Raw genomic sequence first — 13,976 nt, forward strand, 5'->3', positions numbered from 1 at the left:
GATGGAAGAGAGAGGCTGAAGGAAGGGAGGCAAGGGTGGGAGAAAGGGGTGAAAGGAAGTGGTGCTGGCCTTAGGTCATGTGGGACCTGACTCTCCTGCCCAGGCTGAAGGTTTGGAAGGAGGCTCAGTGCAAACTTGACTGACATATATATGGCTTTTTATCAATGCTGGGGACAAAAGGTGAAGAGGGAAAGGGACACAACCGAGCGTGGGGTAGAAACCCCGGCAGGTGTCCTCCACCACCCATTTGGAATGGATGTCCTGCTTCTTGGCATTCATAGAGAGACGCCTCCCCAAGGAATAGTAGGATGGGGCCTCCCCACAGGTCTCCCTGGGCCACGTCAGCCACCCACAAACTATCTGGCATGGAAGGCAGAGGAGTGGGAGCTGGGGGGCACGGATCTCAGCACCCCCACCTATCTCATCCGGGAAATCTCTGCCATCTCTCCACCATCCTCCCCCTTCTTACCTGGACCTCAGGGGGACAAGAATTCAAACCTTCTTTTTAGAGTCTCTGGCTCTGTACAGAAAAGTCTTCAGATAGTGTTGCTCCACTTAGATTAAAAGAGAAAACAGAAGCAAAAGCATGATGGGGAAAAAATGCAAATGAACCGCACAGCTTATATTCTGGAAAGGGAGAAAGCATCTGTGTTTCCCACTGGAAGGGGGTAAAGAAGATCCAGGAGTTTCATTTGGTCTTTCTAGGTAATGGGTCTTCTTTCTTCATAGTTTGACGTTAACTGTCAACAACAGTGAGGTCCCAGGACTGATGGTCCCTGTTAGAGTCTAACCAATCTAGTGAATAGTTCATGTCCACGAATGTCCCAGAAACCACACTTGTGGGGAAACAAGGCCTGACGAGAGGAAGTCTATGACGGCATCAGGTTTTTGGTCCTAGTTCTGGACAAGTCCAGTCTCCACATCTTGCCTCCCAAATAGCCACCCACAAAGAGTATGGGAGCTTCTGGCACCCGACCGGGATTCTGAGCCCTCTCCACGAGCTGACGGAAGATCTCCCACTTAGACAGTGGACGTCTCTTCACTTCAGGGTCCCTGAAGAGCCTTCTCTTCCCACACAACTTCACTGTCCGTGGTTCATCCCAGGAATGCAGAGAGATGCTCCAACACGCACACGCGCACACACACACACACACACACACACACACACACACACATCATAGGCCACTGTGTTGCCTTCCCTGTCAGGAAACAGGATGTGCTGCCATTTTGTTGGTCCAGAACACTCAAAACACAGGAAGTGCTGTGACTTTCTGCTGAAAGAGGGCCTCACTCAGGGTGAGGTTTAAGTGAAGCTTTGAAAGAGTGAGAGGGAAACGTGACAGGGCATGCAGCAAGGACAGCTCCTGGGACGATGAAAAGAGCCAGGCTTCTCTTTCACCTGTTAGGGGACTCTCCTCACACAGCCACCAGAGGGAAGTTGGTCTTTCAAAAGTGATAAAGGAAGGAAAAACAAGGACACGACCACAAACAAATGAGAAAGAAAACCTCTAAGGTTGCATAACTGAGGTATTGATAGCTCTGGATCTTGTCAGTGTCTGTAACGGCGCGGGATCCCGGCCGCTGCTGCCTACTTGTTCTTGCCCAGAAGCGCGTCCACCTCTTCCTCGGGCTTGAGGGAGTGCCACTGGGCGATGGGCCTCCGGGGGTTGGCCAGCATGTCAGACCAGTGCCGCAGCTCTGTGCCCGTGGCGTTGCTGCCCACGAAGATCTTGCCAATGGCTTCGTTCTTGCCCAGCTTGTCGTAGTCCAGCACAGTGACCACCACCTGGACTTTCTGCGGGGAAACAGAGGAGGGAGGGAGGGAGTCGGCAGGTGGAAACGCACGATCCCGTGACCAAACTTCTCCTCCTCTATCCTCTACTCCAAATGCCCCGCAAGGAGAGGCCTCCCAGGGCGGCTTGCTTCTACCTCTGAACTTACTTCCAAGACTGAACTTAAAGGGGGGCGAAGGCTGCACGTTCTGGAAACAGCCTTTCTCCCTACCAGTAGGCACTTACCCAGCATGTGCTGTGCTCCAGCCACTGTTGAGTGCCTGGAAGTGGAGGGCGGTGAAGACAAGGGAAGAGGGGTACTTCACCTTAACGAAAGCAGCAGATCCATACTCAGAAATTTACAACACAAAGTGATGCAGGTTCTGCTAGAGAGGTAAGCACAAGGTACTACGGGAACTCAGACGAGGCGACAGTCCTCCTCGGGTCAATCGAGAAAGGCTTCGCCAAGGAGGTGACATAGAAACTGGGAGGTGAAGGCTGAGGACTTCTCTAGGCAGAGAGAGAAGAGAACCCCAAGAAGCAAGAGGAGCCTGGGCGGAGGCATAGAAATAGAAGTGTGCACTTGGTATCTTGGAAACAGAAGAAGTTCAGAGTCACTGAGGTTGAGTGTGAGAACAACCAGGCAGGAAATAGGGTCAGCAGGGTGGGCTGTGCAGGGTGGGGTCAGCTAAGGAGTGTGCCTTTTGTTCTTCAGGCAAGCAACAGGGAGCTCCCAAAGACTCCTGGGAGGAGCGGCATGGATATTTCAGGAAGAGACCCCTCACATCGAGGCGGGAGATTCACTGGAGGAGGACGGGGACTGACAGGTGGGGAGGCCGGCCGGGGGCCGAGGGGGGAGCTGTGGGGGCTGCGTAGTGAATGCCTGAACCAAGGGGGGGCGGTGGGAATGGAAGCAGGGGCCAGGCTGGAGAGGCACTGAGGGGAGAGAATCAAAAGGACTTGGTGGTCAGTTGGACTGGCCGAGGTGACACTCGGGACCTTTATTCATCCTGCTCCACAGCCCACTCAGGCTACTCAAGCTCAACCTTTAGGACCAAGCTTGTCCAGGAAGCCTCACCTGTTTCAATGGCCTGTCCCTGCTCCCCCTCGTGAGTGTGACGCCCTCGAGAGCAAGGACCATGTTTTCTGCACATGCTTCTCCAGCACCTAGCCAGTTCCTAGGGAGGCGCTTAGGGAATGCTCAGCAAAGCATGTTGGGTAAATGAGAAAGGCAAAAGGGTAGGGGGTCTAAGATGATGCCGAGGTTTGTCACTTGAAAAGAGAATGCAGACGAAGCAGGTTTGGGGTGTGGGCGGGGGAAGGAGAAGGGGTTTGGGGAAGATCATTATGTTGGCTTTTGGCGTGTCGAACTTGAAACTCCTGGCCAGTACACTTCATGTCTGTCTTAAGTTTTCCACAAGGACTTCTCGTGGTCTAACATTATCGTTGAGATTCCCTTGACACCTTCGCCTCCCAGTCCTGGGGGCGGGGGGGGGGGGGCAGGGAGGGAGAGGAAGGGAGGAGGGAGCAGCTCACTCCAAAGAGGGAGGGACCAAGACTCCAAGAGGATCCAGCACTCTGCGATTCCAGATGGCTCGGTGGGTGTCTGGTCCTGCCACATTCAGATCTCACTCATGCCCCCTCATGGTGAAAAACAGACCTCACCTCCAACACTTACCGAGCTTGCTGGTAGGAGGAAGGAAGGAGACAGTAGAGAAGGGAAGGATGGAGGGGAAGAGGAGAGAGGAAGGGGGCAGAGGGGTACCTGGGAGCAGACCCAGGGGGCAGCAGAAGTGGGAGAAGGCTGGCCAAGGCAGGAAGCGGCTGCACCAGGAGGAGCGGGAAGAGGATGAGGCTATACCCCTACCTCCCCGGCAGCTCCAACCCCACAGGCCCACTGAACGCCCGTGTACGTCGCAATTCCCAAGGAATGATGGGTAGCATGGCTTGGAGTGGTTCTTGTTCGTCTCAGAAAAGGGGGAAGCCCTTTCTGGCAGGGGCCCCGGGAAGGAGGACCCAGGACGGCACCATGAGAGTCAGAGCCCTTCCCACCAGGGCGAGCGAGGTGGCTCGAGGCGTCTGGGTGAGTTCCCTCATGCCCCCACTGCTGTGCCCCCAGGCCCGAAAACCCGAGCACCTGAATCTGCTCGAAGGGGATCTCAAAGCTGAAGGACTCGTTGAAGTAGGGGTTCAGGGTCTTCTTCTTCACCGTCGTCTTCTTCTTCTTGAGCCTCTTCCCATTCTGCATCAGGTGGATCTTCACGTAGGGGTCTGTGCAGGGAGAATCCCGGCCCCGGAAAGGCACCCTTAGTGCCCCACCCTCCCACCGAATGTACTTGCCCGCCTAGAGCACCCACCCCACCAAGGCCAGGCACCCAGCAAGCCCTAACGCGTGGGCCGCTGAGTCCAAAAGCAGCAGAGTAAGCGTCCAGTTCAGGGGCGGCAAAAAGGTTTCACTTCAAGGACCACCTCGGGCTGATTGGTTGTGGCCTCGTGTAACGCCTGGAGCATTACACTGGGGACATTCCTGAGACTAAGTAAGGCCTTGTCTAGAAAGAGCGAGGGGGTCGCTTGGTGATATCTGTCCTACGCAGGGAACAGAGGAGTGCTGAAGGCACCACACACATCTGCCATCCCCGATTCAATCCAATCCTCCTGACCTCGCAGATGAGCAACCGAGGCTCACAGAAGTGATGTGATGTGCCCCCAGTCACACAGCGGATCAGTGACAGAGCCGGCAGCCAGCCCCACCAGTTGAAGCCCAGGCACAGGCCTGATTCTCGGGAAAATGCGTGCTCCGCTGTCCCACCAGAACCCTGTGCTGTGGGCTGGCCCCGCTCCGTGTGCTCCCCCACCCCCCGTGTCCCCTTCCAGGGTAGGGCCAGCAGAGCGCCTTCCGGAGAAGTGTTCCGGACTGTGACACGTGACAGAGGCAAGCTTTCCTACACAAGTTTCTCTGGTCCTTCCCTCCATGGCTTATACTGCCCAGCAGCTCAGAGTGGGGGCAGGGGACCCGTGGAGAAAGGAGGGAAAGTCAGACATCTCCGGCTCCACAGTCCTGCGCTCAGACCCACAGCTGCTCGGAGATATTCTCTGTATCCCAGGGCCGAAAGTGCTCTTACAACGGGTATGTGAACAGAAAACTCAGGCCAGTGACCGGCTCACTGGTGCCACCCAATGGCAGCCAGAAGTTCTGCATGTACCTGAAAGGCCACCTACGTCCATCTTCTTCAGGTTCTTGGCCTCCAGGATACAGACAGTGAGCTTCCCAGCCGTGGGCACGTAGCGCAGGGAGGTGCAGATGTCGCCCAACTTCTCTGGCTGTCCAGGGGGAAGAGCAGGACCCAGGGTCATCTTAGCCAGCCCACTGCCTCTAGCACGGCCGACCCCCATCTTGTCAAGACTAGCAAGGCGGTGGTGTATCCCCAGCCCTCTCAGTCCCCAGTCCCCACATCTGTGATGTTGGAGAAGGTCGCAGGGCCTCCTGCTGCAGTTCAACAAAGCCCCTGAGAGTGATGCTGCAGGAGCCACGCCCTTAGGAGCGAGGGGAGCAGAGTACAGGCTGTGGGCAGGAACGTGCGAGTGATGTCTGGGTGGATCTGGACACACGCGGGGCATGGTCGGGCTCCCACCCCAGGCCGAGGGGAGATGGAAAGGAGGCTGGGGTGTGGGCATGGTACCCAAGGGTTCGTTTCCAAGGACAGTGGGAAAGCGAGTATCTCGGAAGCCTTCCTCCCTGATTACTCCCAACCCTTTCGATAGCCCCCTGTCGACCATTCCACTCGCAGTGTGACCTGCGGTCTTCAAAGCACAGTGTGTCCCTTCTCTTACGTGCTGTCAGTGCAACACCTTCATGGAGACAAGGCAAGGGTTCTTTGTGACCAGTGAGACTCCCACAAAGTCCCACAACAATTTAGCACTGGGGGCAGGACGAAACCTGCTGGACTCCTGGTTTCTAAGAGCTCTGCCCACATCACGCCAGAGTCAAGCTTCTCAGAGACCAGGTCGCTCAGGCCAATATCCCGGCTCGAGTGTGCCAGCCCTGCTTTCACACAGCATGAGCCCCAAGGTAAGAAAGGGTGTCTTCAGCGTCCCTTCTCGCCCCCTCCGTTACCACCTGGTACTGAGCTAGCCACACAGCAGGGGCTTGGCCAAGACACATGACCGATGCTTGGAAGGAGCAGTGGCTAAAATGGAATATTTGGCACACAGTAGGTGCCCAATAAGTGTTGGGTAAGTGCTTGAAGCCGTAGCAGTTGTTGGGAGGACAAGCCCCCATGCTGAGAATCTTTTAAAATAAATGTGGGCTTTCCTTGTGGGTAAACTGAGGCACAAAGTCATAAACCGGTGGCCCTAAGTGACAGCAGAAACTTAGGAGTAAAAATAATAATGGTGTTCTCCTTCACTTGAACACCTACCGGATGCCAGGTGCATTACAGAGATAAGTTAATTCTCATCTGCAAAAACACTACAGGAGACAATCCAGATCTAAAGAGATTAAGTGATGTGCCCAGGGTCACACAGGTGGGGTTGTGGAGCTAGGGTCCTAACCCAGTTCACCCAACTCTAAAGCCTACCATCTCCGTCGTGCCAATAGGTGGTGGCCCAGGTGGGCAGCCACACTTATCTTCCACATGGTCTCTGCTCTCACCTCTTCCTTCTCCCCGCCCTGCAGGTCTCTCCACTCCTCGATGGGCTGGCCAAGGTCCACGGTGTTCATAGGCACCTTAACCTCGCCAATGATGTCATGTTTGGAGAAGCGGTCAAAGTCGTAGATGGCCATCACCAGGGTTTTGCCTCCTAGCTCCTGGTATGGCACCTGAAGGGCACAAGCAAGATCAGACAGGGGTCAAAGCCAACTCATGCACCTCCAGAGGCTTCTGTGGGCAGATCCTTTGGTTAGAGCTCTGTTCCTACTACCCTGCAGGACTCCTGGTGAGTCTGTAGAGACAGAGAGAAGACCTCAGGCTCTGGGGGAGCAGAGTGGATGGAGGGAGGGGAATGTCCCAGTCCTACAGGAGGCTGAGCAGTGACCTCACACATAAGCCCTCAGTCCAGCCCGCCATTGTTCCAGCCTGAGCTCATTCCAGGGCCTTAGCCACAGCTAAGAACCAAGGAAAGGTCTGTAGAACTCCCAGCAGAATTGGGATCAGAGAGGGACGTGGCATTACCCTTCCAGCCCACATCACCTTGAAGGTGAAGGTTTCATTGAAGGCAGGGTTCAATGTCTTCCGATGGACTTTGGTCTCATATTTCTTCTTCTTGTCTGGAAGAAGGAAGACTTTGACATAAGGGTCTGAGGTGCCTCCCATGTCCAGGGCGGGCAATTCAGCAGCCTGCAGAACGCCGACGGTAAGCTGTGGAGAGAGTGAGGGTGGGCCTTGAGTCTCAGGACTGCTCTAACACCAGCCCTGGCCCTAGACCCAGCACCCACCAACTCCCCCACCACCACCACCAGAGGCGGGCGGCTGGGGAGGTGGGAACAGGCTGGTGCTAGAGAGCAAGACTGGTCTCCATCTCCACCCCCAGGAATCTGGAATGACATCAGGAGAAGCAGTAGCTTAAAGGGCCACTGATTTGCCCAAGGTTGGTGGATGCCAATCTGGGCCGGGGAACCTTCTCTAGAGCAGGCTGGTGGCCAAGGCAGAGTCAATGTTCAGGGGTACCTGCCTGCGGTCTCCAGCCCACCCCACTCCATGGAAAGGAGGAATGCCTATGGGCCAAAGTGGGGGTGAGGGCTGTGGAAGTGTGGAGCTGTTTCTATCTCCCTCCCACCCAGCCCTTTTGTCCCATCCCCCACTTTGCCGCCAAGCCCCACCCTCACACCTGGTTGGCCTGGAAATCATAGTCCAGGGAAAACTGCAGTTTTCCCAGATTCTCTGGCTCTTTCTCCTCCTCTCCTTCACCTTCTCCCTCAGTCAGGCCTGTCTCTGCATCGTCGTCATCCTGTGAAGGCTGGAGGAAAGGAGGGGCGAGTTAAGAGAGAATGGAGCCACGTGGCCTGGCGCAGGGGCATCAGGAAGCCAGCCCATCTGTGCAGACCCTGACTCAGAGCTGGTGCGGGGCAACAGGAAGGAATGTGGCACTGTGCAGGGGGCTTGATTCTGCACAGCCCCTCAAAGCCCCCAGACAGCCCCTCAGAACCCCAGACCGTGTCTGGAAGACCCAGTTCTGGTTTTGGTGTGCCTCTCTCCCTTCAAGACACAGTGCTATGAGACCAGGTGCTGCACCAATGCTCTAGACTTCTTGAGGTGGGGGAGGGGTGCTTCCCTTGTTAGCTCCTCCCCAAAAGTTCCCCCAGCTCAGGCCCCACCCATTCTAGGCAAGACTTACCAGGAGTGCATTCCAGGAATTCAGGAGCAGGGTGAGTCCCCAGAGGTAAGAAGAGAAGGAAGAAAGTGATGTAAGAAAACATCCTACATCTCAGACCAGCCCCTGAAGTCACAGCCACCTGGTGAGACCAGGTCGGCCTACACCCAGATCGTTCTTGGAGGTCCCCCTTCCCTGACTTTGCACTGCAGGCTTCAGGCACACACACACACACACACACACACACACACACGCACACACAGCACTCAAAGGCCATTTTAATCTCTGGCTGACTTCTTGAGATCAGACCCTTCCTGCCATCCTCCATATTGATTCCTTGAGCAAGAGACTTCTCCTAGTCACTCTCAGAACAGATGTGGGCAAAAGAGAAGCACAGAGAAGCCTTTGTAAACTTAAACATTAAGAAGGAAGCACTTGGGTTTATCAAAGGACTTTTCCAGGCCGATTAACACCCCCAAAACAGGGGTAAATAAACCAAATTATTACATGACAAGAGATGGATTCCCCTTGGCCCTGGTCTTGGTGCCTCAGGACCATTCTTTTACCCCATCCGATTCCCCACCCACCCCAACCAAGTAGGTGCCTCCAGTGAGATTTTGTCCTCTAGTCTCTGGCAGGAAAACACAGGGTCACTCCCATGGTGACTTTCTGGCAGGTTGGAGGGGCTCTCTTTCCAACATTTTGTCCCAATAGCCTCTTTGGCGGGGGAGTCAATATATTATGCTCTTCCTCTGTCTTTTCAAGGATGCATCCATGATCACACATGAAAAAGTCCCCCCTTTCCACTGTGGGATGGGTAGACAACATTTTACCAGAGATGTAGCCAATAGGGAGGGTCATGTGGCATTCTAAGGAGGGAAGCCGGTTTGGCTGCAGAACAGCCCAGAAGCATTTGCTTCACCTTTCAGCACCTGGAATGCCTGGGCTGGGCCTCTCTCAGTTCCCCCCACCACTGTCTTCTCCTACCTGGCCCCCTTTCATGTCCTTCATATTCATGGCATTCTTCATGCCCTTGCCCTTCTCCTTCTTGTTCTTCTTCTTCTTACAGCAGCACTTCTTACAGATACAGAAGCAGCAGGTGAGGAGCAGGAGGCCAGCGACCACAGCAATGGCGATCAGTGCCCAGGGTGGTACTGCCCACAGAGAGGACCCCAGAAGTCAGCAGTGCTCTGCCTTATAGTCCCTGACCCCAAAGCATCAGCAAAAATGGGGGGAGAGATGAACCCCAATGTCCACACTCCACATTTTTTAACCACACACCCATGAGTGATTTACATGCAACTTGCCTATACTTTGCATGCCTTTTCGTTAATACTTGCTCTCTCCTGAGCCTACCGTCCTTATGAATACAGCCTACTAACTGAGAGATAGCGGTCAGGTGTATAACAAGGAAGAACGTCAATTTGGCTCTATTGGGTTTTGACTCATTTGATCTACGGAAAACTGGCTTCTATTGGAAAGAATGGGAAGGTCCTTATCTGACCCAGGTGTAGGAAGAGCTCCTTTGACCCATTCCTTATGCCCAGGCTTGAGAGGGCTGACCTAAGCCAGAAGGCCAGCTCCTTAAGGACCTAGACAGCTTGGCTTTGCAGAGCTCAAATATTTGGGGATGGGCCCTGGCTGCTCTCCATGGTCCTGAAGAACCATCTCCCCCTGATAGGGCTGCTCCCCTTAATGTCTGGTGACTCCTGAACAGCCACTGCCAAGAATTCAGAAAGCAGGGGTGGGGGGCGTATTTTCTGTCTTCCAAACTAAGGTAGTTTCAAAGTGTGACTGGGAAACTTCAACAATGGCTTCTGTTTCCTAATTTTTCATCTTCTTTTGGTTTCATATTTTGACAGTTTTCTAAGTTGTAAGAACTTTCTTCCCCCTTAGGAGACGGGGGCACATAAGCCTCCTTGTTCCCCTTATTAGTGCCAGGACCTCCCATTCCTGAAGGGGCTCCCCAAATAATCCATCTTGGAATCCAAACATTCAGCCAATCACATCTCAGGGGTGTTTCCCACCCTTCCTCAGCTCTGCCCTGCCCATAAGGCCTTGCACTGACCCTGGCCTTGCCCGGCCCTCTCAGCCACCTGGGACACTCACAGGGGATCTTCTGGATTTCATTGAAGAATTTCTCCTTCAGCTTGGCAAACATGTCCTCCTTACTCTCCCCAGCGCCCCCACTCTCGGTAGAGTTGTCTAAGAGCCCAGTTGACATTGTGGCGGTGGTGGTGGCAGGAGCCACAATGGGCTCCTGGTTCCTCTTGAAGATGTTCCTCATGGTGGCAGAGGGGATCACTGCAGATGAGAGGGGATGATGGGAGCAGATGAACAACCCAGAGGTCCAAGTGCAGAAAGCTCTGCCCAAAGGACTGGGGAACCCTCTTCAAAAGCTAAAGACTATTAAGAATCCCATTATAATTCAAAGATATTTCTCATAATATTAACATAATATAATAACATAATATTAACAACTGTGGTAAAACAACAATAACAGTCATCATTAAGTTAGTACTTATATGTGCCAGGCACTGTGCATGATCCCCTCTAATCCAAACAAAGCCTAATGTTTGATTATTATTCCCATTTAACAGATATGGAAATGGAGGTTCCCAAGGTCATTTAGATATTTAAGCCAGTCAGCCTGACTCCAAAGCCTGTAAACCTAATCACTTTCATATATTTCGTTTAAATCCAACTGCACAACTCTAGGAAGGAGGCAATATTCTACTATCAAAGACTCCTTCTCGAGCCTCTCTTTTCCTTAACTTCTTCCATGACCTCACTCTGCCTAGATTCTCTGCCTGTCTCTATCACATTCTGGATGTCATCATCCCTGCCTCCAATCTACATCAGCATCTCTGGAAAACAGAGGAAAGGAGGTTGAAAGACAAGCTGCACATAATTTTACCATCCAGAGATAACTCGGGTTAGCATTTTATAACAGTAGATTTTCAGAGTGTGTTTTACATATTGAGACCAGGTTACATGTAATTCGACATTCTACCTTTTGTTAACATAAGATTTTATCATAAGTCTTTTCCTTTATCACTAAAAATTTCCTTTATTATTGAATAGCTAAATAATACCCATTACATGGAAGTACCATATTTGTTTAATATTCTGCTATTAAACACTTAGATGGTTTCCAAGTTTTTGCTAGTAAAAAATATTACTGTGGTAGCATTCATTTAAGGCAGAGGAGTGGCCTGCTCTGTTAAAAGTGGAGCTTTGGGAGGATAGCTCCACAGGCATTGGAGGAGGTGGGGCTGGGGCTGGGGGCCAGGAGGGGGCTGGTGCAACAGACCAGCCAGAGATGACACGGACCCAGATGAGAATAGGAATGTAGGGGACGGAGGAGAGAGGGCAAATGTGACAGCCATTCATTATTCATTCATTCAAACAAATTTATTGAACTCGTATTATGCTTCCCTTGTGGAACTTACCATAAAGTGGATTAAATAACTGCACATAAGTGAATGTAAGATTGTAATTCTGAGAAATGCCAAAAAGGAGAGATTCTTTGGTATCTTTGGCGGTATGAGTTTATAATGGGGCATATGCGACCTAATCTGGGAGAGAAAAATTGCTTTCCTGAGGAACGGACTGAGACCTGAAGGATACTGGGAAGTATCCAGGTGAGGAAGAGAGGAATAAGCAGCCTAAACAGAGAGAACAGCATGTGCAAAGTCCCTGACGTGGGAAGCAGTGTGATTAGTACAGAACCTTAAAAGAAGACCAGAGTGAAAGGAGCATGGGTCAAAATGGGGCTGGCAGAGTGGGCCAGTATGGCCCAGGCACATAACCTCACAGGCCACGGCAAAGAGTTTTGTCTTTACCCAAAGAGAAATGGGAAGCTGTCAGAGGGTTTTAAGGATGCAGGTAATGTGTACAAATTTACATCTTGAAAATTGCACTTCGGTGGCAGTGAGGAAAAGCCTAGAATGCACCATGACTCCAGAGGGAAGGGCAAAGAGTTTAAAACAGTCAATAATGGATGTCTTGTCATCCCCAAGTTCCCATGAAAGATTCTCCAGTGTTCCAGGGGAATCACCAGAGGGGAATGACATACAGCTACTCGGAGGGAACATAGGGCTGTTAATAAAGCAGCGGCACAGATCAGTGGCTTTTCCAGGGCCCGGTGCCTGGAAGGCCCTTTTAAATCCACCTCTAACAAAAGACATGAGGACAAAGCTGCCCAGATAGCAGGGGAATAACAAAGATGCTTGAGAACGTGGCTCTTGATAAAAGGCAGGTTCAGGGGTGCCTGGGTGGCTCAGTCGGTTAAGCGTCCAACTTCATCTCAGGTCATGATCTCATGGTTCGTGAGTTCGAGCCCTGCATCGGGCTCTGTGCTGACAGCTCAGAGCCTGGAGCCTGCTTCGGATTCTGTGTCTCCCTCTCTCTCTGCCCCTCCCCCACTCATGCTCTGTCTCTCTCTGTCTCTCAAAAATAAATAAATGTTTTTTAAAAAGGCAGGTTCAGGGCCATGTGCCCAGAGATGGATGGGGTCTATACATTCAGGGCCCACCTGCTCAGCTACACATCTAGAAAGTATTTGGGGTCATCCTAAGCTTCTCTCCTGCCATCACCCCCACGTGCAAGGCATCTGCAAACTTCTCAGCTCCACTCGCAATGTTTTCCAAATTCAGCCACTTCCCACCCCTCTACCTGAAGTCTTACAATAGCCACCTATCTGGAAGCTTTCCACTCTCCTCTGCTTAGTCTAATCTCTGCACTGCAGCCAGATCCATTTATTTTAAACCCTCCAATGGCTTCTCATCACACTTAGATAAAATCTCTGCATGGTCTGGCCTCTGGCCCCTGGCTAGCTCCCCGAATGCATTTCCTAACACTTCTGCTCTCAGCCACTCAGCTCCTGCCATGTTGGCCTTCTTGCTGCCAGTCACAGGCTCACCAAACAAACTCACAGCCTTTGCATTTACAGCCTAGACTGTTCTTCCTCCAGAAATCTCCTTGACCTCCCGGAGGCACCATCACTCACCTGGCAAAACACCGCTCCTGGAGAAATCCTATTAGGGACTGGGTTTTTGTGCCCCGCCCCCACCCCCAAATTCATACATTGAGATCTACTGCTCAACGTGATAGTGTTAGGAGGTGGGACCCGGCATATGGTGGAGTTCACGAATGGGGTTAGCGCCTGAGAAGAATAGGCCAGAGAGCTAGCTGGCTCCTTCTGCCATGTGAGGATGCCAGGAGTCGGCAGTCTATAACCTGGAAGAGAGCTCTCACCAAAACCCAACGTTGCCAGCACCCCAATCTCAGATTTCCCGGTCTTCAGGGCTGTGAGAAATACATTTCTGTTGTTGATAAGCCTCCTAGTTTATGGTATTTTGTTACAGCAATCTGACCTAAGACACCCACTATCAGCTTTTTCCTCTCCATTGCCACCCCCAGAGTGCTAAGCACTGCTGATGAGCATCCTGCATGAGGGCAGCTGGGCACCCCGTAGATTCTCAACACCACCCAGTCCTTCAACCCTGCACAGGAACCTTAATATATGCTCCCCATCAACTCGCTCTGCCTTCCTTCACAACGGACACTCCAGACCCTCTGTTTCATAGTCCCGTGGCTTTCCCATGGCCCCAACACCTTGCCTGTCATTATCAGAAGCCATTGAAGAGAAATCTCTGACAATGTCCCACCCTACGCCAAACCACAGACCTTCCTGCATATAAACCGCCCTCTCCTCCTGACCTCCTGTTTCGGCTGAGTACTTTCCTCCTATTTAAGACCAATCCCCACATCGCAGGGGTCCCCTCTGACCTTCTCAGGCCACCTTCTTGATGCATGTGCTTTCTTATCCCCAACTTTTCCTGGTCAACCAGTTTGCTCAGATCTAGTTGACCTATAGCATATTGGGACTGG

The 13,976-nt window shown here is 52.4% G+C and overlaps 1 protein-coding gene across 2 annotated transcripts in view; it reads right to left on the minus strand.

Annotated features, from left to right (window-relative positions):
* Positions 1-1,509: 1,509 nt before the first annotated feature.
* The window catches only part of SYT2 (synaptotagmin 2), a 102,400-nt gene continuing 89,933 nt past the window's right edge, over positions 1,510-13,976 (minus strand). For both annotated transcript variants that reach the window (XM_060644098.3, XM_078441350.2), the window contains exons 2-9: positions 10,191-10,385; positions 9,069-9,235; positions 7,599-7,718; positions 6,962-7,129; positions 6,424-6,591; positions 4,976-5,093; positions 3,910-4,043; positions 1,510-1,795 (exon numbers count right to left, since the gene is read on the minus strand). In XM_060644098.3, coding sequence (XP_060500081.1) covers positions 1,589-1,795; positions 3,910-4,043; positions 4,976-5,093; positions 6,424-6,591; positions 6,962-7,129; positions 7,599-7,718; positions 9,069-9,235; positions 10,191-10,368 — 1,260 coding nt within the window. In that variant the 5' untranslated portion in view covers positions 10,369-10,385 and the 3' untranslated portion in view covers positions 1,510-1,588. The remainder of the gene's footprint in view (positions 1,796-3,909; positions 4,044-4,975; positions 5,094-6,423; positions 6,592-6,961; positions 7,130-7,598; positions 7,719-9,068; positions 9,236-10,190; positions 10,386-13,976) is intronic.

This window comes from Panthera onca, chromosome F1, assembly GCF_046562875.1.
Source record: "Panthera onca isolate mPanOnc1 chromosome F1, mPanOnc1 haplotype 2, whole genome shotgun sequence".
NCBI classification, from domain to species: Eukaryota; Metazoa; Chordata; class Mammalia; order Carnivora; family Felidae; genus Panthera; species Panthera onca.